The sequence below is a fragment of the Magnolia sinica genome, chromosome 7 (genome assembly GCF_029962835.1).
Source record: "Magnolia sinica isolate HGM2019 chromosome 7, MsV1, whole genome shotgun sequence".
In the NCBI taxonomy this organism is placed as follows: domain Eukaryota; kingdom Viridiplantae; phylum Streptophyta; class Magnoliopsida; order Magnoliales; family Magnoliaceae; genus Magnolia; species Magnolia sinica.
In genome coordinates, this window is record NC_080579.1 from 60,979,404 (window position 1) to 61,004,651 (window position 25,248).

The window sequence follows — 25,248 nt, forward strand, 5'->3', positions numbered from 1 at the left end:
ACACGGCCTATTGGTATAAGGCCCTCACGCGCTCGTGTATCCACTCTGTCTCAATGTTGAAGTCATCCTCTGGTACCATCGGGTCTAAGAATTTTCACCCAGGGACATCTATGGCGGCCATATGTTAGAATTAAATATTTTCAGTATCCAATCCTGTCATCCACGATGTGTCTGTGGAGGCTATGGCCCTGATGTCACTAGGGCATACAATGAGCACAATCACACGAATGCAAGTGCATGAATCATACCATCAGACATGCAGCAATCCTGCGTGTACCGCGCGCTCATGTAGGGCAACTCCACCTATCAGGGAGTCCATAAACCATCTACTTGAAGGCATGTGCAATGATCGCTCAATCCTCACATCAGGCATACATATGATGCGTATGATAATGAATTATGAATCTATACTAAGCATGTTATGTGGTGATGGGTTCTGATCAAAACGAAAATGGGCCTAGATGGCCTACACATTACAGGTATGGGCCTATTAGTGGGCCCTAGGGAGAGAGTGACAATGCGGATATTTAACCAACATCATCCTTACAATGTGGACATCAAACCATCATTGCTCCTAAGGTGTAACCCGTTATAAAATCAACACATATACCATGGTGGAATCACACTACAATGGGCCTTATGTACGTCCTATAGGGCCTTGACCCATGGGCCCCTAGTACATCAAATGGGCCTCATAATATGGGTCTCACATGTGTATATATATATATATATATATATCAAAGTGGGCCTCAACGACGGGCCACAAATGCATCAAGATGGGCCTAGTGACATGGGCCTTGCATACATCGCAATGTGCCCTATACAAATCAAACTGGGCCTCAACAAGGACCACCAATATATCAAGGTGGGCCTCAACAATGGGCCTTAAATAATCTCCAAAATGGTTGGACGGTTTGGTTGAAACACATGCATCATGGTGGAGCCCACACTAACGAAGGGTGTGAATTAGAATACATACATAAGTGGGTCCCATGTGGGGCTTACCATAATGTTTATTTCTCATCCAACCCATTGATAAGATCACTCAGACCTAGGGGCCCACGGTATTATTTATATGACATCCAAACTGTTCGTAAGGCCACTCAAACCTAGGGCCCACTGTACTATTTATATGACATCCAAACTATTCATAAGGTCACTCAGACCTAGGGTCCACTATACTATTTATTTGCCATCCAACTGTTCATAAGGTCACGTGGACCAGGGGGGTAGGGCCCACAGTGATGTTTATTTGCCATCCAAACTATTCACGGGTCACGTGGACCATGGGCCCATGGTAATGTTTATTGTCATCCAATCTATTCATGAGGTCAAGTGGACTAGGGCCCACCATGATGTGGTTCACAAATCCAGCCCACCCATTATGTGTGTCCCACCTGGCTGAGGGTTCAGGCCAAGTTCCAGCCACATCCAACTTTCAGGTAAGCCCCACCAAGTAATTTTATATGTTTAGGCATGTCCTCACATGATTTTAGATGGTATGGCCCACCTGGGTTCCATATACGGCTGATTTTTGGGTGGACCGTAGCTAGGAGGATGGCCCACCAAACGCACGGTGTTGATGTTTGAAACGCATCACGTGGGGCCCACAGCTGGAGCCGTGAGCCCAGCCGGTCCATCCGTCGTCGGACGCAGGCAGTGCCTGCGGCGCTCTACTGCTGCATGCTACTTGTTTCTTCTCTTCTTTTTTTTTTTTGAATCTGTGGTTTTTCATAGGTATGGCCCACATCTGAAAAATCCAATCTAGTCATTGGATTCTACGACCTCTAATCGACTAAATGAGACTAATATGTAATGTGTTCTCGGCGAATAGAAGATTCAAGGTGATTTTTAATGGTATTACCGCTATTTCTTATAGTATGGCCCACCCAAGAATCGGATTGGTCCCAAAATTTGGCTCAACGTCTAAAGTGATCTGAGGAGAAGGATGGACGGCTTGGATTGTGTATATACATTAAGGTGGGGCTTACATGAATGGCCCACCCTAAAAATAACTTTTCCTTCTTTTTTTTTGTTAGTACACACCCACGTCAGTATGCACTTTCCATGTTAGCCTCGCCCGTCCATGGCTACACGTCCAGCGTCCCTAGACGCTGGACGGTGTTGCTACAACACATGCACCATCGTGGGTCCCACATGTACGTGGCCCATCACCATGTATAAATATATATATATATATATATATTAATATAAAAATAATTATAACATATTATATAACATGTGGAACTTTCCACCATCCCAAAATGGACGATGGATTTCGCCTAAAATGTGGTGGGCCACACCATTGATGAATGGAGTGGATTTAACATAATTTGGTGGTGCCCACTTCATTATAGGGAGAGGAGAGAGTAAGAGAGAGAGAGAGGCACTACACGGTAAGATAGAGGGACCCCGCCACTATGGGCCCCTCTTGGTTAAATCTCATACATCAAAATGGGTCCCACCAACAAGTGGGCCCTAAAGATAAGATTTCACCGGTGGATCACCCACCTTATCTTCCTTCTTCTTGGTCCCTTAGACTCTAATGCTCCTTAGCTTGCCTTTTGATGGAGGTTGATGGAAGATTGATGGTGTGGATGAGAGATGAGAGGGTGGGCCACACTTGGCTTTTGGGAAGAGTTGGAGAGGCTTAGATGTGTGAGGCTTGAGTTGCTTGAGAGATTTGAGAAATGAGAGAGAGAGAGAGAGAGATGATGGGAGTGATATGGATGGGTGAGGTGTGATGGGTGTAATTAATGAAGTATGGGTTGGTTTGAAAAATGGGTAAAAGAGGGATGGTGAGGGAGAGAGAGGTTTGACTTATGGGAAAAAGAGGAGTGGGGTGGTTGTACTTGGATAAGGGATGCATTTATGGTTGATTGACGGGACTTATTGTAGAGATTCCCTCGAGATTCGCAACACGTGGCATTTCTTCGGAATGAATGCAGGCCGACATCTTCAGGCCTGGGTATCGGTTCGGTGCGCGAGTCACGGCGTTAGAACCACGGCGACGGTGCGGTCTCCAAGGTACAGGTTTTGGATCGAGCCAACGTCAGTAAGCGGGACTCAGCTTAAGATCGCGCGCAATATCGGATATGGTGCGAAGGTTGCCGGAATTCGACCAGAAGGACCGCGGAAGCTAACGGAACAGTACGGACTAGGACACGGGTCTTACATTGCCCGTCATGATTACATTGAACATGGGTTCTGTAATCGCTTATTTAAATTACTTAGGACCCCGTCTGAACTCACACTGAAATCTAAGTAAACTCCCTAGCTCCCTGACTATGTGGCCATGTCTTTCAACCTAAGCTCCCCCTCCTTCATTGATGGGAAAAAAGTTATTTGAAAGAGATCCTTGACTGGGGTCTCATTGACTTTATCCAATCCTCACTACTTTTCGACGCCAATTTCTTCATCAATGAGGCTTCAAAGGCCACCAAATTAAATGTCATACTAGGAAAACTCCTGAAAGTAATAAAGCACTTGTACTTTCTTAGAAACTACTAGTTCCAACCCATCTTCGAGTCCAAGTAGCTTGCCGAACACCTGAGGCAACAAGCTGCGGCCTAAGAGGATTCTTTACCTGTGAACGAAGCGTAGAAACTGGCATGGAAGGACCAATTACGATGGAACCAAATTCACTAGTTCAACCGTACCTTGCTCTAAGTAATGCAAGCACAACCCACCAAGCTGCTAGAGGAGATCAAGGAGAAAGAGCATTCCTACGCCCCTAAGGACACCGTAGCCCCAGAAGATCTCCTCTCTTTCATTGACTCGTAAATCGTCGATTAACTGGCATTGTCGAAGGTAAGCCTGGCTGGGACGAAGGATGTCGAGGGTAGAGTGTCCTAATATGATGACTGCGTCAATCAACTCTTGTATTTACTACCCATTCTCGTAGAAGGAGCTAATTGGAAATTGCAGTAGGAACATGTTGAGGCTGTGAAACAACAGATCCTCGAGGAGTTTGAGAAAACAAAGGCAAAACATGCCTAAACACTTATGCTGCTTAGCCGTTTTACTGTGTAGATTCTTTTTTATTGATATCCCGGTCGGTCGGTCGTGCTTATTCCTTCTTATAAACTTAATTGGCCCTACTTCTTCGCCATAGTAATATGTTTCATTTGTATTCAAAGAGGCCAAGAAGGGTTTGTTGTCGGCTAAAACCAATGTAACCTTATCTTGGCTCCAGAATATTATGAACTTGTATGGGGATGATAGGATGCATTCAAACAAATGGATCCAATCCCTACTAGGCAGAGCATTATAACTAGATGAGGTGTTGACCATAAAAAAATGGAGCAAACACCCTTTTGGTCCCAACGGTCAATTCGACCAGCAAAACCCCATGTGTATTTGTAACGTGGCCAGCGAAGTTACTAACCGTTACCTCAGATGGGATTAATTTGACAATTGTCTTTCTCAACTTTAGCATTATTCTTAGTGGGAGAAGATTAATGGTAGCCCCATTGTGAACTAGAATCCTGGTGACTGGGCAACCCTTAAGATGAGACATATAAAATGGCTTGAGGTGTCGTGTCATGCCGTGGGTGAGCCTTTCTATGACCACCCTTCCGATGTAGCTCCAAATTCTATTGTGATGGTGTTCACATGTGGTAGTTTGTCAACTCTTGGCCTCCCTTTAATTGCTTCTTCCGGAGGAAAGGAAGCATGTTGGATTACCATGGGAGGACTGAATTCCTCTACATCTCCCGCCATCTTACTTAGTTGGGCTAGCTTGGCCTAGAGACTAGAAGGCAGGATAAGAACCATATTACAATGAAAAATGATGGGTGACAATATCCCAAACAAAATCTCCGAACACGAACATTGCCCCCTAGTGTTTTTGGACTATCTTGCATATTGGAATTTCCGTTAATGTGCACATTATTCTCGTCGGTTGCAGTGCCTGACAGCATGGCCGTAGGTGAAGTCACTTGTAATGCTTCAGTGATCACCACTCATCCATTTATTAACCACTCCCCTCTTGGGATGCATCATCGGTGAGATAATCAAATAGATTATCACAGTCATCCTTATCCCTCGGACCAGCTAACCCTCTTGGTTGGGTAACATCGTTCACATCCTGACCACATAGCATAGGCTAATAAACTGCCTCAACTGTATTAATGGCCAACTGTTCCTCTAACTGGGGAACCCTCCAAAATGGCCACGGCTGCACTACTTCTGATCGAGATGCATCATCGACCTTTGTCGACTATTTTCTCATAGCTGATTTATGCCTCTTCTAGAAACATTTCTGAGTTCGGGTCATTGCTTCTAGAACAGTTAGGAATTTGGAGTGCGTGACTCAGTTGATGGAGGTTTAACCATCATTTGATTTGACACTCTACCCTAGGGGTAGCGATCAGGTGGTGGAAGAGTTCCTTACGAACAATGATGGCCGCCTCTTTCAGCCTTTCTTGGGTCCATGTGTTAACCTTTTGTCCTTTATCAAGGGGGCTCTCCCCAACCTGGGATAGTCCTTCTGTCACATCAGTCACACAATTGCAAACCTTGAACATCTTGTCGAACCGCGCTCAGTCGCCCAGCGGTTAATGAGAAAGGTTGATATTGCCCTTGCTCTAGCGGTTGCGACATGCCTTCACTGTTAGTTGGACCGAGATCAGCCCTCTATCATGGACGATCAGTATTGAGTGTCAAATATTGCATATTCTCCCCTATTTATATCATGGTTTTATGAACACGATATTGTTTAATGGTCTATTTTGTATATGTTTGTGTTGTAAGGTGAATCTGAGAGCTTAGATTGAAAACGATGCTAAAAGCATGGATTTAATGATCAAGAATCACTAAAGCAAAAGAGGGTCTTAGGAAACCAAGATTGAAGCATTCACATGCCAAAGATCTAAGAAAACCAAATGAAGAATGAAGAGAATCGAAAACTTGAAGTGAAGAAACGGAAGCCTAAAGATTTGCCTGCTTCGACCAGTCCTAGCTCTGCCTCGACTAGTCGAATACTCCTCGACTCGAACTCCATCAACATTATCTTTTAAAATTCACGCGATCCTCAACTCGTCGAAGATTGCCTTCAACTCATTGAAGGTTACGCAGACAGCACACAGACTGCATAAATTTGAGGCGGTTCCAAAGTCTGTTTGTAAATTTTCAAGGTCGGTTCGCAAGAGGGTGTGACACAACTATAAATAGGAGTCCTTAGGATGTTCCTAGGCATCTTCTAGGATTTAAGGAGTGGAACAAAAGCATAGAGAGCCGCCGCCAAGAGTCTTTTTTCTTCTTCATTAGTTTGTTTTTATGCTTAAAATATTTTAGGTCAATCATGTCTATGGTTGGCTAAACCTCGTAGATAGGGTTAAGAGGTGAAACTTGTAGCGTGATTGGGATGTTTGCTTTGCTTTGATTCATGTTTTTATTGAACCTTATGGATTCTAGTTCTTATTTAAGGAATATTTTTAGTTTTTAATGATTTGTGATCAATTACAATAGATTTGTAATTATTTTGACTATCTTCTTTTCCTGATTTGAGATTGTGATATTAGTAAGTCCCGTTGTTCGCCATCATCCCTTGGGCATGGTAGGGTGATAGAATCCTTCCTAATCTTCATAATTTTCTTATGATTGGTTGTGGGATTGGGATATCCTATTGTTTACCATTGTCTTTTAGGCATGGTTGGATGATGAAATCACTTCCAATCCTCACAATTCCCATCCGTTGAGATTAGGTTCATGAGATAGGACTTCAATTCCAGTTGGATTTCCCGAATCAAGCAAGGTAGCATCCTAAGAAGCTACAAGTGGATCCTTGGCACCCTAGTTCCTTTTAATTGATAGTTTCCACCTTAATCACATTTATTTACTTTATTTTAGATTTACATCTTCTTCTAGTTCTATTTCTAGTTATTTTTAGAAACATACAAGATTAGTCCCTATGGATTCGACCTCGGTCTCACAGAGATTATTACTACATCGCAACCCTACACTTGGGGTTGTAAACAATCAGCCCTTCGTAGGTTCGTCATATCAATATTGACATCAAGATTAGGTGGGAATGGATCGATATCGATCAACATCGCTTTCTCACCTTTTTCAAGGAATTTTAGCAACCCGCGATCAATGTTATCTTGAATCAGGTTCTTGAATACAACACATTTTTTTTGTAAAATGGGAATTAATTTTCTGCCATTTACATAACTCTTTTATTACAATTTATTGGCAGAGGGCATGTTATGGTTTATAGGTATCTTGATAAACTTCCCAGCTAGAAGAATTTCAAATATCTCGTTGACCCGCATGACATCAAAAGTATACACTTTCTAAGCCTTTTGTACAGTCGATGCGATCAATTCTACCTTGACCAACGCCGAGCATATGAGTGGCTTCTTTGTAATTAATTTGGCAATCGCAACCTCATAATTTAGGTCATAATATGTCTCAGTTGACGAGTTCTTTTGCCTGGCATCGTCTTAAAGTTCTTCATACTTAGAGACCTTCCTATTTAGGTCATATAGGTCAATGAACTCTGTTCCAATGAAATTCTTGCGAATTTTGTATTTACTATTGTCCTACACATGATACACAAATTCGGCCTCGATCATGATAAATTTACATCAGCTCTTCGCTCTCTTAAACCAGGCAATATAGCCTTCACAAGTTTCTTCAGGTAATTGTCAAAAACGAGCGAGATCAGCCATGGTTATTTCCCTGTTCTTAGAGAAAAACTAAGCATGAAAATTTTCTTCCATCTCTTAGTAAGTGTGGACCAAATTTAGCAACAGGTTGGAATACCACATGAAGGTTGCTGCCATCCGTGAGACCAACATGCTCGATGGTTGATTGGTCGGGATCACCCGGAAATAAGGTAAAGTCTGATCGATAATTCCTTGGCAACGGATGTTACTGGTCGATCCATTCAGGATAAGGCTTATGATAAACTGGGATAGTGTTGCGACCAAGTATTTGGCCTACCACTTCTTGAACCATTTTGCAATGGGATTTCACCACCTATGGATACTCGAACCCTTGACCAGGTGTTGAAACTCCCAAGAGTCTACCACTGGAGCAAGAGTAAGGATCCAGTTTGGCCCCTCTTGAAACAATGGGTTCGTAGGGAATTGTTGGATATGCCCTCCTGATACACCCTGATTTTGAACTTCACGAACGAAATTCCTAACCTCTCACTCTATTTGTTTCAATTCGGCGGGTGGCAGAGTATTTTGTATCTCTTGAACTGGAATTGGTGATGGATTCCACTGTGGGGGGAGGCATCATGTCACACCTCAAATTGGTGATGGGTTCCAATGTGGGGGAGGCAATAGATCCATTTTTTTTTTTGCTAGACTGTCCAGTTGAAAGCTGTGGTGACTGACGCCTGCCTTGGAACCATCCCAAGGCAGGCCATGATGTTTATTTGCTATCCAATCTGTTGCAGAGGCCTGCTCATTGTATCTAGGCCATCGACCTAAGAGACCCACCTTGATTATGTGTTGAACCCATGACAATAGAAAGGCAGGTGGTACACCCAATGTCCAGCAGGTGGGGCCCCGCTGTGGTGGCCCACCTCGCTGATGTGTTGTACATCCTTAACTGTCCATTTGTTTGGACAGCTCATTTTAGAGCTTCGGTCCAAAAATAAGGTTGATCCGTAGCTTAAGTGGACCGCACCACCTGGAACAGATGCCGTTTGGGTGCCCACCATTTTGCCACCTTTCTTGTGCCCATCGTGGTATTTCGGAGGGGTCTGTTTGTGGTAATATATCCACGTCGCCATCGGTGAGGGCTTCCTAGGCCCAAGTGTAATGTTAATTGGACATCCAGCCGGGCTATGTGCCCGCTGCCGGTGAGACTATTTCACTGAGTAGTTTGCACGATATCTAAACCATTCACCTATTCGTGCTTACAGCGACGTTTACAAGCCACCCAAGTTGCCTGTGTTTGGATCATTTATACGGCCCACCATCGAATCAGTGCACATTTATTAGACGGTTGAAAATGAAAAAACATTTGATTGTCCTATTTCATCAAAGAAGTAGGATTTTTCAAACGATTTTTGTGATTAGCGTATTCTATACGCATAATTTCAAGGGGCGTATCAAGCATCACACACACTGCCCGAATATTACATGATACCCGACTCCGTAGTCCAAAATACTTTTTTAAAACCTGGTAAGTTCCTACTCTAATCACGTCCAACTAAGATACACATCTTTTTGTCCAAAATCCTTATGGAGAAGAATTATGGCGCTCACAAGCTTCTCCTTCTCTGCTTCTCTTGCTGCTGCTTCCTCTGCTGTATGGGCAGCAACTCCAGTGATATGGAAATCCTTCTATCCTTCAAATCCCAATTCATATCTTCGGACCCTCAGAATGAGCTGGTGGGCTGGAACAACAGATTCCCTGTTTGCAGCTGGCCACACATTTCCTGCACCTCCGACAGAACAGGTGTCCGTGATGTAAGCCTCCAAGGCCTCGGCCTCTCTGGTATCATCCCCCCACACCTATCTAACCTCTCTTCCCTCCGAACTCTTGACCTCTCTGATATCTTCTTCCGCGGCCCAATTCCTTCACAACTCGGCCGTCTCCCTCTCCTCCAAAGGCTCCTCCTCAATAACAACTCCATTGATGGTACTATTCCTAGCAATCTCTCTCATTGCTTAAGCCTCCTAGAAATCGATCTTACGTACAACCAACTATCTGGAAACATCCCTTCCTCTCTCAGCTTTCTCACACAACTCGAAATTCTTTATGTTTCGGTCAACCAACTTGTGGGTCCAATTCCCCCTTCCATTGGAAATCTCACATCTCTTATCCTTCTCTACCTTGCAAGAAATGGACTTTCCGGTGAAATTCCAAAAGAACTCGGACTTCTCCGGAATCTCAACGATCTGCAGATCTTCCAGAACCAACTCAGTGGCGTAATCCCTTCCTCGATTTACAACATCTCCTCTCTTGAGCTGTTCTCCATGACAGGCAATAAGCTCACCAGAGAGCTTCCAGAAGACATTGGTCTCCAGCTTCCCAACCTGAAGGAACTCCTCATGTCTGGCAATGAATTCCACGGACCCATTCCAGGTTCCTTATCGAACATCTCCAGAATTGAATCCCTGGACTTATCGAAAAATAACTTCCGTGGTTCAATTCCTTCGCTCGGAAGCATGCATGATCTTCTCTGGTTGAATCTAGCCAACAACGCTCTCACTTCCACCACTGATATCATGGGTCGTTTTTTCGATTCTCTTACAAACTGCACCCACTTGGAGGTGTTCTCACTGACTACCAATCAATTAGCAGGCCAGCTCCCAACTTCGACTGGGAATCTCTCCGCCCATCTCGAAAATTTTAGTGTGGATGACAATCTCTCTTCAGGTTCCTTCCCACATGGCGTCCAAAACTACCGCAACCTAACAACCTTAGATCTGCAACTGAATTCCTTCACGGGTAGCGTTCCCGAGTCCATTGGCAAACTCCGCAAACTGCAGAGACTCTCCCTCGAAGAAAACAGCTTTGTCGGAGAAATACCAGACATTTTCAGCAATCTTCCCAGTTCTATGGCAGGATTCCGCAGAGCATAGGTGACTGTCAGCATCTGGAACGGTTGGATGTCTCTGGCAATAACCTCACAGGAAACATACCCAAAGAGCTCTTCAATCTCCGGTATTTAACATTTAACTTGAGCTTAGCTCGGAACTTTCTTAATGGTCCCCTGCCAACTGAAGTGGGTAAGATGAACATGCTCGGTTTCATTGACTTCTCTGAGAATGAGCTATCAGGGACTGTTTCTGTCTCCACTGGCGACTGCTCAAGCTTACAAGGTCTGAACATGGCTAGGAATCGAATCGAAGGCCTGATAGCGGAATCATTTAGCCGATTACGAGCCCTGGAGAGCTTGGATCTTTCATTTAATAATCTATCTGGACAGATTTGTTGCGCAGCACGCCAACAACGCAGTGAGCCTAGTTCCAATCTCAGGCCTCACCCACAAACGATAAACAAGAAGAAATATAAATTAGAAATAGATCAAAGCATTCAAAACAAACCACAAGACAAGATATACGTGGAAAAACCCCAAACTAGGGTAAAAAACCACGGATGCAAACTTCCACTATGAAGAACGAAGATTACAAAGCAATATACTAACCTCTTCCTTGGAAGCACATAGAAAATCCTTTGCTCACACCTTAGGATAATTTTCCATTGCTTTTTCTCTATCTAAAAAACCCTAGGAACCCCTATTTATAGTTTAGGAAACTCCCTTTTCCGCATCCCAGTTGCGAAAGGACTTGCGACACGAAATCCGCGCAAAATGATATCGCGGAACGAATCTGCGTAACCTCGACTGGTCGTGCAGCCTACACGACCGGTTGAGAGGACCCTACGACCAGTCGTGAATGGGCCACGACCGGTCAAACACCTCGGGATAAAAAATAGTGCTCGCTGGACTTTGAGTCGAGCCGGTCCACGACCGGTCGAGCGGGCCCCTACGACCGGTCGAGCATAGCCCACGACCAGTCGAAGACGGCCCCAGATGTGGCTCCACATCTCAACAAGATCCCAATGGGCTTAGAAAAGCTCAGGTTTCTGCGGAACCTGAATTTGTCCTTCAACAATCTCCAAGCAAAGGTGGTAGTTGAAGGGGTTTTCGGAAACATCAGCTGGGAATCATTGCAAGGAAATAAGGGGCTCTGTAGTGACAGCAAGGATACACAGAAGAAGAGACTGCCTGCATGCAGCAAGCATGGATCTTCTTCTCTTAAGCTCAAAATCATTCTTCCAATTGCTAGCTCTGTAGTACTTTTATGTGTTCTCTTCTGTTTAATATCTATAGCGAATTCAAGGAAACAGGAGAGTGATATTAGAAGAAGTTCATGGGGTGCTTCCTTCAAAGGTCAACATTGGAAAATATCATACCAAGATATTTTATCTGCAACAAACAATTTCGACTCAGTGAATTTGATAGGTAAGGGAGGCTTCAGCTCTGTTTGTAAAGGAATTATTGGTAGTGAAAATGAAATAACCACCACCGTTGCCATTAAGGTGTTTGACATGAAAAAAAGCAAAGCTTCTAAGAGCTTTGCATTAGAATGCAAGACTCTGAGGAACATTCGGCATCGAAACCTGGTCAAGATCATCACGTCCTGCTCAAGCATCGACCACAGTGGAGCCGAATTTAAAGCTCTTGTTATGGTTTTCATGTCTGATGTCAGTCTGGAGGAGTGGTTGCATCCGGAGGAGAGCGCGTCTATGATGAGATTGAATCTGCTTCAGAGACTGAACATCAGTATAGATGTAGCTACCGCCATGGACTATCTACACCATGATTGTAACCCAGCTGTGGCCCACTGTGATCTGAAACCCAGCAATGTGCTCTTGGATGATGAGATGACTGCTAGTGTTGGGGACTTTGGATTGGCCAGACTTCTCTTTCCTTCAGAGAACCGGAATAGCACAGTCGAACTAAAGGGATCCATTGGCTATATTGCCCCAGGTATCATTCCTAACTCCATTGATTTTGTAGATATAAAACATGTTAAGATTGAACCAGTCTGATTTTGGGCCTGTTTTTAAAATCTGGTTGAGTTTGGATCCACATCCTCAAACCATTTAGATAAAGGATCCAATTGGATCGTGTATCGGGTACCCGTATAAATAGTATAATATTATATATGGTGTATCAGGTGCCCATATAAATAGTATAATATTATATATGATAGTATTATGGTTACAATGCCTGAGACCTGTAAATAAGCTTATTCTATAGGTCATATGGCCCCCGAAAATTAGATTGATCCAACCATCATGTTGGCCATTAAATGAAATTGTGGTTGTCCATGTTTACTATGATGCAATGCATCTAATGATTGTAAAAGTTTAGTATTATTTGGAGTATCACATCATCATGGGTGGAACTCTGGTAATTCATGAGTTGGATAACATATAAACAATGTGGTGAAGCATAATGAAGAACCATGAGAAAACCTCCAACTTCATTTCATGTGGTGCGACGTGATGGGTAGATTGGTATGTTTTTTGGGATGTCCAACTTTGAAGATGGGGTAACCCGTTAAACTTTTTTGGATTTCATAAACACACTCGAGTCCATACACGTGTACAAAGGTGTGCCCAGGTGAGTTTGAGCTGTGTGAGCCCCACCGTGATGTGTGTTGAACATCTGCCCATTAGTCAGATGCACCATTACATGGTGGGCTACGGGCTTAAAAATCAATTCAATCCATGACTTGGGTGGGCCACACCACATACAACAGTTGAGAGGAGTTACCCTCCCATTAAAACCCTCGTAATCATTTATTAGGCCCATCGAGATGTGGTACACAAATCCAGCCCATCTATTATGTGTGTCACACTTGGGCGAGAGGTCAGACCAATTTCAGCCTCATCCAAAATTCATGTAGGCCCCACAAAGTGCTTTTATATATTTTAAGCATGTCTTTACACGGTTTTAGATGGTATGGCCCACCTGAGTTCTGTATAAGGCTGATTTTTGGGGTTTCCCATAACCTAAAGGGGACCCATTAAATGCATAGCGTTGATTTTCGACACAACACGGTGGGGCCCATGCAACTCGACCTCAGGTCATCCTTATAGTACCATCTATGTATATATCTCAACTGCTGTTAAGAAACTAACAAACTACCAACTAACAGACCACAATTGTAATATATCTCAACAGCTAATTAAGAAATCAAAGAGCTAGTTTTAGGGAACTTCCACTGAGAAAGTTTTGTTAAACATAACAGTAAAAATTCTCCTAAAAAGAACCAGGACTAACAATTTTTGTATAGCCATCCTCACAAAAATGTGCATGGTGTCTTTCGGACCATTTCATGCTAGTATGTCCAAGGCTCGTTGATCCAAATGATTAATCTTTTGTCATCGACCTAGATGATGTACAAGCACAACCTAGAAATCTTCATGCTGGAAGATCCTATATATAAATCTTTGGCCTTATTTGTTTATATTTTAGCCATTGTTGATTTTTTCCTTTTAATCATTTATTTGTAGTACATTAGTCTAGAAACCAACCTCTACCAATATTTTCACACTAAGGCCATTAGATAAATGGCCTAGATCCTGCACACAAGTGTGATATTTCAAAGTGAAGGCTTAGAAGGTTTTTAATCCAGCAGTAGAAGCTGTAGACGGGATCCTTGTGTGTTTCCCAAAACCGTAATAATCAGCGTGGAAATTGCAGAAAGAATCCGAAGTGTTTGTTTTATGTCATCATATGGTTCAAACTAATCAGAAACCAACTTTTTTTTTTTTTTTCATAAAATCTCCATCCTCGAAGGTTTAACCTACTGATTATCCCCTAAGAAAGTTTGCAACGATCATAAACTGACTTATGTTTATCTATTTTCTTAATGGCCAGAGTATGGTATAGGCAGCAAAGCATCGACAAGTGGAGAGGTTTATAGTTATGGAATACTATTGTTGGAGATTTTCACAGGCAAGAAGCCCATAGATGACATGTCCAAGGATGGATTAAACCTGAATAAATTTGCAACTGCAGTGTTTGAGAATCGTGTTGTGGAAATTGTTGATCTGAGCCTGCTGGAAAATGATGATGACTCTGAGAGAAGTAACAGCACTAGCAGCAACACCAACACAAACAGCAATGATCGTATTACGGGTGAAGTCATGGAAACACAGAGAATGAGACAGAAATAGATTGGCAGAGTAGAAAAGAAGCGTGTTTAGAAGCCCTGATAAGAATCGGTCTTTCATGTGCGGCATATTCACCGAAGGATCGTCCCAGTATGAGAGAAATTCTAATTAAAATGCACGACATAAACGAATCATTGTTTCAGTTTGGAGGGAAATGATTTTCTTTCATGATCAATTCTTATCATCATAGTAATTTGTGGTGGATCAAGACAGCCTTAGTTTTAGGTTAATAGCTTTAAGAGAGTCTTTTTATCTTGTGGACTTTCCTCCTAAATAATATGATGATGACAATGAAATTGTGTGGCTATTATTGATTATGCAAAATTCTAAAACTTGTGTTAATATATGAAAGTTTCGATGGCAAATCAACATTACGGTGGAGAGTAGGATGTTTTCAACGGTAGGCTTTAAATCCTCTTTCATGCGGTGTGTTATACTCGAGCCTTCGATCTGCCCTGCGCGGATTGGGTACTAACCCCATCAGGACCTCGCTAGAGATGGATGGTCATGTCAGGGCCTCTGTGGGGCCCACCGTGATCTATGTGTTTTATCTACACTGTCCATCTACTTCGACAGATCATTTTAGGCCGCGATTCCAAAAAGGAGGCAGATCGAAGGCTCAAGTGGAACACACCACATGAAGCAGTGGGGATATAAAGACCACCATTGAAATCTTCTTTGGGGCCACAGAAGTGTTGGATCAAGCTTATATTTATGTTCTCCCTTAATACAGGTCTATGTGACCATGTGAATCAGTTGGATGGAAAATGAAAACATCACGGTGTGCCGAAGGATGTTTTCAATGGGAGGCTTTAAATCCCCACCGTTTCATGTGGTGTGGTCCACATGAGCGTTCGATCTGCCTCCATTTTGGGCATGTTCCCTAAAATGATCAGTCAAAGTAGATGGATGGTGTGGATAAAACACATAGATAATGGTGAGCCCTACAGAGCACTAACATGACCGTCCCTCTGTAGCGAGGTCCTGGTGGGGTAGTTCCCAATCCGCCCTTCAGAAAGGGATTAAGCTTCCGGCCCCACTAATGTTCAACGGTAGTCATACAATCTTAACTATTTCCTGTGTTGTGGTTCACATGAGCTTTGGATTGCCTCAATTTTTTTTTAGCACATGCCGTAAAATAAACTCAGCAAAACGGTCTGGATTCTGCAGAAAACCTCTCTAGCCTAGCAATTTGTGTCCATGGTGAGCGTTCAATTCCGGCCATTTCCTTGCTGTATGGCCACGGTCTGGATTCTGCAGAAAACCTCTCTTGCCTAGCAATTTGTGTCCATGGTGAGCGTTCAATTCCGGCCATTTCCTTGCTGTATGGCCTCACTTGAGCGTAGATCTATGACATTTTTTGGATGTATGTCTCGAAATGAGTTGGCAAAACAGATCAACCGAGTAAATTTCTCACGAACGCCATGGTGGGCCCCACCTAGCTTGCAACCCCATGCCACTTAGCCATAGCGACAGCTGATCACAGCCCCTGGTGCCCATGTTCGAATGGCCTGACTAGGACTAGTGGAACTCAACCGTGATGTTTGTGTGAAATCCACTCTGTTCATCCGTTTGGCAGCTCATATCATGACATAAGACAAATCAGGGAGATCCAAAACTCAAGTGGGCGAGACGACCGGAAACAGTGGGAAAGGGAGTTAGGTTCAAAAAGAGCTCCACCATGATGTATATATGCCACCCAAACAGTTCGTAACACAGCCCAACCCTTCATAAGGTCATTCCCACTAAGATGAAGTGAAAGCACATATATATTAGCCCAATCCAAAAAGCTTATGTGGCCCCACAAATGTTTCAACGGTGAGGATACAATCTCCACATTTTTTGTGGTGTGGCCCACTTGAGCTATGGATCTACCTCATTTTTGGGCCCATGCCTTAAAATGAAACAAATGGACGTTTTGGATTTGACAGGAAACATCTCTGCCCCAGTGAATCTTTCAACAAATGGAGCACTCAACGCTTAGCATGCTTAACATCAAGCACTACCACGTCAAGCAAAGCAAGACCCTTGTTTTTTTTTTTTTTTAACCCTTTGCAACAAAACCAACTAGCCTAGCCAGTATGGCACAGTCCTAAACTACCCTTCCAACACTCCGCTCGTAATTTCAGTGTTATTGTGTAATGACCCGAAAAATTTCGTGCCAAGAGCCGAGTACTACTTCATATTTCCTTAGAAGTTATGTGTGGGTTAATTAGCGTTAAATTCAATTGCTTGTCAGAATTTGCACCAATCACTTTAAATTCAATCTGCAGGACTCAAAACCGGTAGAATCATTAATGCTATGTTACCCCGAAATTTAGGATTCAACGCTAAATCCAGTTGCTCTCGGGAGTACTGGGAAACTTTGTATCGGACCTGGACCGCGCGTCGAAAGTCCGATAGCGTCGATCTTAGACAATTTTGGTCATCTTGTTGGGCTTGACCATCACCTCAAAAATCAAGTCCAGATGATGTCCTGGGTCGATTTGCTTGAGTTCGGAGTAAAGAGTGTGAGAAAGCTAAGAAATTAAATATGATTTATGAAATCTGAGTCGTGTCGCTTGTGTGACGATTTTAAGCTTTCTGACCCAATTTCACCCTCGGATCAGGAAAGATGGCCCAGACATGTCCAAGTGCCGGTGGACCTGATCGAGTTTCGATGACCGTTGAATTGAGAGTGGTCCGCCACGGCTGATCTGTAAATCCGATCGGTACGAAAACTCAGCCTGACCTAGATCCATGGTCAGTGAGCTTAAGTCCGACCGCACGTGGAAAAAGGACCACCAGAAGTGTTCCGTTGGATCGGAATAGGCCTGATTTGATTATAACCTAAGTATACCTTGGCCCTGGGGCTATTTTCATCAATGTTAGGCCTATATAAAGACCTTAAAACCCTCACTCTCTTTTCCATACGAATTTCCTAACCCTAGCTAAGAAAGAGAGAGGAAAAGAGAGAGAAAGTGAGAGAGAAACTACTGAATCATGTTTGCAGTTTGGCTTAATCTATTCCATGTTTTATGCACTCATATAGACAACATACATCCATCATTAAATATGTTGCATAAGTGATGCTTTGAAACTCGGGAGCTGAGTTGTGCTCGACCCCCGATTTTCAGGGCGTTACATATTGGCACTCTACAACTCCAAAATTAGCTCGTGCGATATGCAACCATGGTCGTATGCACATTGTATAACATAAAGCCTAAACACTAGACGCGTCACAATCCTAGCACCATGTTCAGTTTTAACCTTCAATCAGCACTATATGTAATGTTGCACTCCCGGTGCTAAAGCGTGCAACATCTCCAATGATGCAGCACTACCACCCATTCTATCATAGGTGCAATTCACATCTCCTAATGCACTTATGTGTCCTATCTTGTATTCTCTCATTGGCTGCCTTACATCATGTTCATGTACAGGTCCCAACTTGTGACTACTTAAACATTTCCAACTGAAAATGAATTTGTTGTTGTACACCCCACAAATTTGTTGTTGTACACCCCACTGATCATGCACAAACATAGAGAAAAGGGAATCACATTAATTCTTACCCTAGGTTTAGGAAGTTTGAAATTTGAATAAGAATATCATATTTATCTTAATTCTCTCTTTCAATTATTATATTTAAATTTAAATAGTTTTTTTTTTTTAATTCAGTTGTTATAAAATAAGAGTATTTAGAAGTGGAGAATAAAGAGTAAAAATTAAAGAACCGAGAAGGCCCACCACCTTCAAAGTAGTTTCTTACCCCTTTCTTATTCCTTTTTCTCTATATTTTCTTGAGATATTTACGTAAATTCGGTATTAGAGTCAGAAATCTTTGGATTGTTCATAGATATTGTTAACCATGGTTTCCAATGTGGAGCTTGGACATGAGGTCAACAATCTTAGTTGTCAACTACAAGAAATGTTAAATTGTTTTAAACATATTGCTTCTTCCTTGCAACTCATGCAAGAAGAGAATCAAATGTGTTGGGGGCCTTGCATAAAACCTTAGGAACTAGCCTCCCAAAATAAATAAGATTTATGGGATAATAAAACAATGAAGTAAATTAAAGCATAAATCACACCACACGAGATTTTTACATGAAAAACCCTCAAAGAGGTAAAAACCAAGGGACCTCGTCCAGATCAATAATACACTATGAAGTAGAACATTACAAACTTCTTCACTCATGCAGGAATGGATAAACAATAAGAGAATAAAAGAAAATAAAGAGAACTCACCAATCATGAGGACGTAGAAGCGCTGAAATGTTGATTGCATAGTAGATCACCTCCACGAGTATAACCTCCCTTCTACAAGCTTCCTCTCTCTCTCTCTCACTCTCTCTCTCTCTCTCTCTCTCTCTCTCACACACACACACATTTGATAGCTCTAAACCCTTTAGCAAACCCTTGCAAAGCTTTACGAAACCTTCTTTCATTTTTTAGAAAGGCCCTAAGCATCCATATTTATAGATTTGGAAACCTCCTTTTGCACCTCTTACGAAACTGCTTCCAATTTCCGTAGTCCACACAAGATCCGGACTCAAATCTACGTAAGCTCGACTAGTCGAGCACTGATCACTCGACTAGTCGAGCAGCGCGGTGAGACACTCCAATTTTCAACCGCTTGCACTATCTCTCCTCCGAACTGAGGAGGAAAATCCCATCAAATCTCCCCCTTTCCAACTCAGGAGGAATTCACATTCTTCAAGCCAACCTAGTTTTTACAAACCTTAAACTTGCCCTTGAACAAAGCTTTGGTCATCATGTTTAATCCATTATCGTCCGTGTAGACCTTCTCAACCTGTAACACCTTCTATTCTAAAGTATCCATGATCCAGTGATACCGAATCTCTATGTGCTTCGACTTGGAATGCTGACTTAGATTCTTGCTCAAGTGTATAGCACTTTGACTATCGCAATAGACCACATGCTGATCCTACTTCAGCTAAGTTCCTGTAGGAACCTCTTCATCCAAAGCATCTCTGTACATGCCTTTATGACTGCAATGTACTCGACATCTGTCGTTGACAATGTTATAACCTTTTGTAACTTGCTCTTCCAAGAATCTGCTCCCCCTTTAAACGTGAACATGAACCCCGATGTATACTTCTTAGAGTGTATGTATCCTGTCATATCTACATCTGTGTAGCCATCTAACATAGGTTTTCCGTCACCATATCATAGGCTCAACCTGAATGAGCCTCTTAGATGCCGCGGTATCTATTTCACCGCTGCCCAATGCTCTTTGCCATAATTGACAAGATACCGGCCGACAACACCAACCGCATATGTTATGTTTAGGCATGTACATACCATATCATACATCAAACTTCCTACAACTGACTCGTAGGATATCTTCTGCATTTCTTTCACATCTGCCTTCGTCTTGGGACACTGTCTGTCGCTTAATCGGAAGTGACCATCAGTGGAGTACTCACTAGCTTCGCTGCATTCATATTGGACCGCTCTAAGACTTTCTCAATATACCGCTCTTGTGACAGCTAAAGCTTCCTTCTCCTTCTGTCACGAGTTATTTCCATTCATAGGATCTGTTTAGCCGGGCCCAAGTCTTTCATCACAAATGACTTGCCCAACTCCTATTTCAACCTGTCGATCTTCTTGATGTCTTTTTCCATGATGATCATGTCATCAACGTATAACAGGAGAGCTAAGAAATCACCACCTGAGAACTTGCGCGTGAACGCGCAGTGGTCCAACTCCATTCTATCATACCCATGCTTCAACATAAACGAGTCGAACTTCTTATACCATTGTCGTGGAGCTTCTTTCAGCATATACAAACTCTTCCTCAGCCTACACACCAAATGCTCTTTGCCCTTGACTTCGAACCCCTCTGGTTGGTGCATATAGATCTCTTCTTCCAGGTCACCATGGAGGAAGGCAGCTTTAACATCTAACAACTCTATCTCCAGATCCATGCTAGCCGCCAACCCAAGCAACACCCATATGGATGTCAACTTCACCACTGGTGAGAATATCTTCTCGAAGTCTATGTCTTTCCTCTGACCAAACCCTTTTACCACAAGTCTGGCCTTGAACCTCGTCTATGAATTCTTCTACTCAACTTTCTTTCTGAACACCCACTTGTTGCTCAAAACTTTCTTGCCCTTAGGTAATTTCACCATATCATATGTGTGGTTCTTATACAAGGATTCCATCTCCTTTTGCAAAGCTTTCAACCACTTCCCCTTATGCTCATCGGCTAGGGCCTCAGAATAATCTTCTGCCTTTTTCTCATTGGTCAGTATAATGTACTAATGTGGCGAGTACCTCTTTAATGGCTGTCTGTCCCTAGATGACCTCCTCACCTGTGACTCAACAGGTGGTTCAAGTGGGGGCTGCTCCCTTGGTCCATCTTCTGAAGAAACTCCCTCATCCTCTACACCTATTGTACTCCCTCGTCATCAGGTACTACATGAGGAATAACCGGATCTGTGTCTTCTAGCTCACTTGAGCTAGACTGGTTCTTCTCTGGCTTACCAATGTCTTCTATACACTAATCTTTTAAAAAAAACCACATCTCTGCTCCTGATAAGATTCTTTTGGGTTGAATCTCATAGTCTTTAACCGAATTTTTCAACATTGTACCCCAAGAACACACACTGCTTGATCTTCATATCGAGCTTGGACCTCTCTTCCTTTAGTACGTGAACGGATGCCCTGCATCCAAATGCCCTGAGATGACTGTATGATGGATCTTGTCCAGTCCATACCTTCTCGGGTACTTTTCCATTCAACGGGGTTGATAGAGACCTGTTTATCAGATACACTGCCATGTGCATTGCTTCTCCCCAGAACATCTTGGGCAACTTTACATGGGATAACATGTATCTGATTCTCTCAACAATGGTGCGATTCATTTGCTCAGCTACACCATTATGCTGGGGGGTCTTGGGAATCGTCTGTTCATACCGTATACTCAAGGACTTACAATACTCATGGAAGTCACCGATGTATTCACCACCATTTTCAGTGCGGATGCACTTCAATGATCTACATGTCTCTCCCTCAACCATAGCATGAAACAATTTAAACACACTAAAGACCTCGTCCTTAGATTTCAAAGCATAAACCCAAACCCTCCTAAATGCATCATATATAAAAGTAACAAAATACAATGCCCCACCCAAGGTTTCTGTCCTCATAGGACCACAAACATCAGAATAAACTAAATCTAATGCGTGCACTTTATTAACATGAGAAGAAGATTTAATAAATGAAACTCTATGCTGTTTCCCTGATAAATAATTAAGACAGGTTTTGAGAGGTATACCTGTCACGTTTGGAAGGAGCCGCTTCCTCGCTAGTACCTGAAGCCCTTTCTCACTCATGTGGCCTAGACGCCTATGCCACATGTCAATAGTTGAATCTTCCACTACGTTCAACCCATCCTTACACACACTGACACTTGCCTTATATAGTATCACGCCTCGAACTTGAAAATTAGATTCACAGGAATCCCGATCGCCGAATCCAGTGCCGACAACCTCCATAGTACACTATTCTCATCTCCCAACACCCATATGGCAGGTTTCGATCCTGGGATCCTACAATGAGGATTTTTCAAGGTACATTTATCTTGTAAGAAGCATAACCACAGGTTTACCCAAATCACAAAATCAACATCATCATCACATATCCACTAATATAAACAGTTGAATACAATCTGAAAGGGAAAAATACAAATATCAAAAATAAAATCAAAGCTCAAGAAGACAGCTACATACTCCAAGCTCAACGCCGCTGCGACCAACGTCACATGCACGCATCTATCATACATATGCCTATAGAAAACTTAGAGGGTGGTGAAGTGTGTGTGTGTGTGTAAGATAAGTGTCAAGCACACAAATATAATGCCATAATCATACAAAATCAGAAATATTGGCAAGATCATGAATCATACGATATCAGAGTAAGCGAAAAAACTGTCAAGTCCATGAGTCATACAATATCAGGGTACACAATACAGATCAGCTATGCAAGTGAGGAGTCATAAAGAGTCAAGTATTAAATACAAAGGATGTAATGCAATATGCAGTGCAAATGACCATGCAGGAGTGTGAAGTCGGGATGATGGTACGTAGTATCGCAAGTTATGGGGTCTACCACAAGGGACTTCTATATAAACCAGTCCCATACCTAAATTTGGATAGTCAAACACAATGTGGTAAATTTTTGATCTCAGGTTAATCGCGCACCTCTACCGAAATCCTGGCCAGTACGAAGGTACATGTAACAAATAGTTGCGCACCACTAGCCCGATTGGATAGTGAATGAATGAATGAATGAATGAGTATGCAACTCATGTTCAATAAGTCCACATATCAGTACTATTCATCTCTTAGATCATCACCAAGGTCTATTACACTCTACGCCAGTTTTTCGCCCCTATCCGAGCACACAACTGGGTAAGTGGAAGAGACCTCACTCTCCGCCTGACAATATTGGGCCCGGCTCGTCGATAGCGGACTCATTCCTCAAGCTGGTCAAACTCAACCTAGACATTGTCCCCTCACTCAGGTGAGTAAGGTCACACCCCTCCCAACCCACCACGACACAGTGGAAGACACAGCCTATTGGTATATGGCCCTTATGCGCTCATATATATCCATTCGGTCTCAACTTTGGGGTGTCCTCTGGTACGAAGAGGGTTTATGAATTTTCACCCAGTGCCATCTATGGCAGCTCGATGCTAGTAATAGATTTTTGATGTCCCATCTGGCCATCCACGATATGCCTATGCAGGCTACAGCCCTGATGTCGCTAGGGCGTACAGTAATCACAACACACAATGCAAGCTGCATGAGTCCTACAATCCAGTCATGCATCAATCCTGAGCATATCGTGCACTCATGTAAGATAAACCTCCGCCTATCAGGGAGTCTCATAACAACCTGCCCAATGACATATGTAATGGTCAACCACATCTCATAACAAACATGCAGATGATGTGTATGGGCATGTATCATGATGTTATGGTATCACATACTCATAATCGGTATCAATAATTGGCATCGATAACTGACCTCGACAATATAGACATTTAACCAACATTGCCCCTAAGGAATGACCCACATAGAGCATAAGATATAGTGGACCCATGGGCTCACATAAGGGATAAATATACAACATCATGGGCCTCACTCAAAGAGCTTGATATACATTACGATGGGCCTCTCACATGGGCTTAATATACATCACAATGGGCTCCATCGCCTGTCCCTTAAATGCACCATAAGGCCTTATCACATAGGCCTTATATACATCACATCGGGCCTTATACATGGGTCGAATGCACATCATAATGGGCCTCAAATACAGGCCGCATATACATCACATTGAGCCTCGATATCCGGCCTCGACAATCAGAATCGAAATCAGCCTCAACAATCGGCCTTGACAATCGGAATCGAAATCAGCCTCAACAATCGGCCTTGACAATCGGAATCGGCCTCGATAAATGAAATCAGCCTCAACAATCGGTCTCAAAAATTGGAATCGGCCTCAACTATCTGCCATGACAAACTGAATCGGCCTCGACAATCGTAATCGACCTTGACGATTGGAATTAACCTCAACAATCGGCCTTAACAATCTAAATTGACCTTGAAAAGCAGAATCGGCCTCAACAATTGGCCTCGATAAATGGAATCGGCCTCAATAATCGAAATCGACCTCAACCATTAGCCTCGATAATCGAAATCGGCCTCGATAATCGGAATCGGTATCGACAATAAAAAATTGGCCTCGACAATCGAAATCGGAAGCGGCCTCAACAATCAACCTCGACAATCTGAATCAGCCTCAACCAGCCTCGACAATTTGAATCGACCTCGACATTCGAAATCGGCCTCGACGATCGGAATTGGCCTCAATAATCAGCCTCGACAATTAGAATTGACCTCTAACCATCAGCCTTAACAATCAGAATCGGCCTCAACCATCAGCTTGATAATCAGAATTGGCCTCGATAAATGGAATCGACCTCAACAATCGGCCTCGACAATCAGAATCGGCCTCAACCATCAGCCTCGACAATCAGAATTGGCCTCGATAAATGGAATCAGCCTTAACAATCGACCTCGACAATCGGAATCGACCTCAATCATTAGCCTCGACAATCGGAATCGGCCTCAACCATCAACCTCGACAATCGGAATCGGTATCAACAATTGGAATAGGCCTCGACAGTCGAAATCGAAATCGGCCTCAACAATCGGCCACGATAGTCGAAATTGGTGCGATGGGCCTAACAAGGCCTAAGGGAAGGTCACAATGTGGACATCTAACCATCACTGCCCATCAAAGTAGACATTCAACCAACATCGCTCCCAAGCAGTGGCCCACATAGAGCCAAACATGAGGTGAGATCATGGCCTCATACAAAGGCCCAATATACATTGCAATGGGCCTCATGCAAGGGTTATATACACAACAGGTGGGCCCTGCACATGGGCCTTAGATACATCGCATGGGCCACAACCCATGGGCCTAATGCACGTCATAATGGGCCTCATTAAATGGGATAGAAAACATCACAATGGCCATGCCATATGGGCCAGAAATATA

General features: G+C 43.0%; 2 protein-coding genes across 2 annotated transcripts; both read left to right on the top strand.

Annotated features, from left to right (window-relative positions):
• The first annotated feature begins 9,206 nt into the window (after positions 1-9,206).
• Positions 9,207-10,553, top strand: LOC131250643 (LRR receptor-like serine/threonine-protein kinase EFR). The gene has a single exon (XM_058250928.1). The coding sequence runs from the start codon at positions 9,207-9,209 to the stop codon at positions 10,551-10,553; it is 1,347 nt and encodes a 448-aa protein (XP_058106911.1).
• A 980-nt stretch (positions 10,554-11,533) lies between these two features.
• On the top strand, positions 11,534-14,969 carry LOC131251373 (probable LRR receptor-like serine/threonine-protein kinase At3g47570). The gene is made up of 2 exons (XM_058252050.1): positions 11,534-12,466; positions 14,369-14,969. Exons 1-2 carry the CDS (start codon positions 11,536-11,538, stop codon positions 14,665-14,667), a joined length of 1,230 nt encoding a protein of 409 aa, XP_058108033.1. The 5' UTR covers positions 11,534-11,535; the 3' UTR covers positions 14,668-14,969.
• Positions 14,970-25,248: the final 10,279 nt, after the last annotated feature.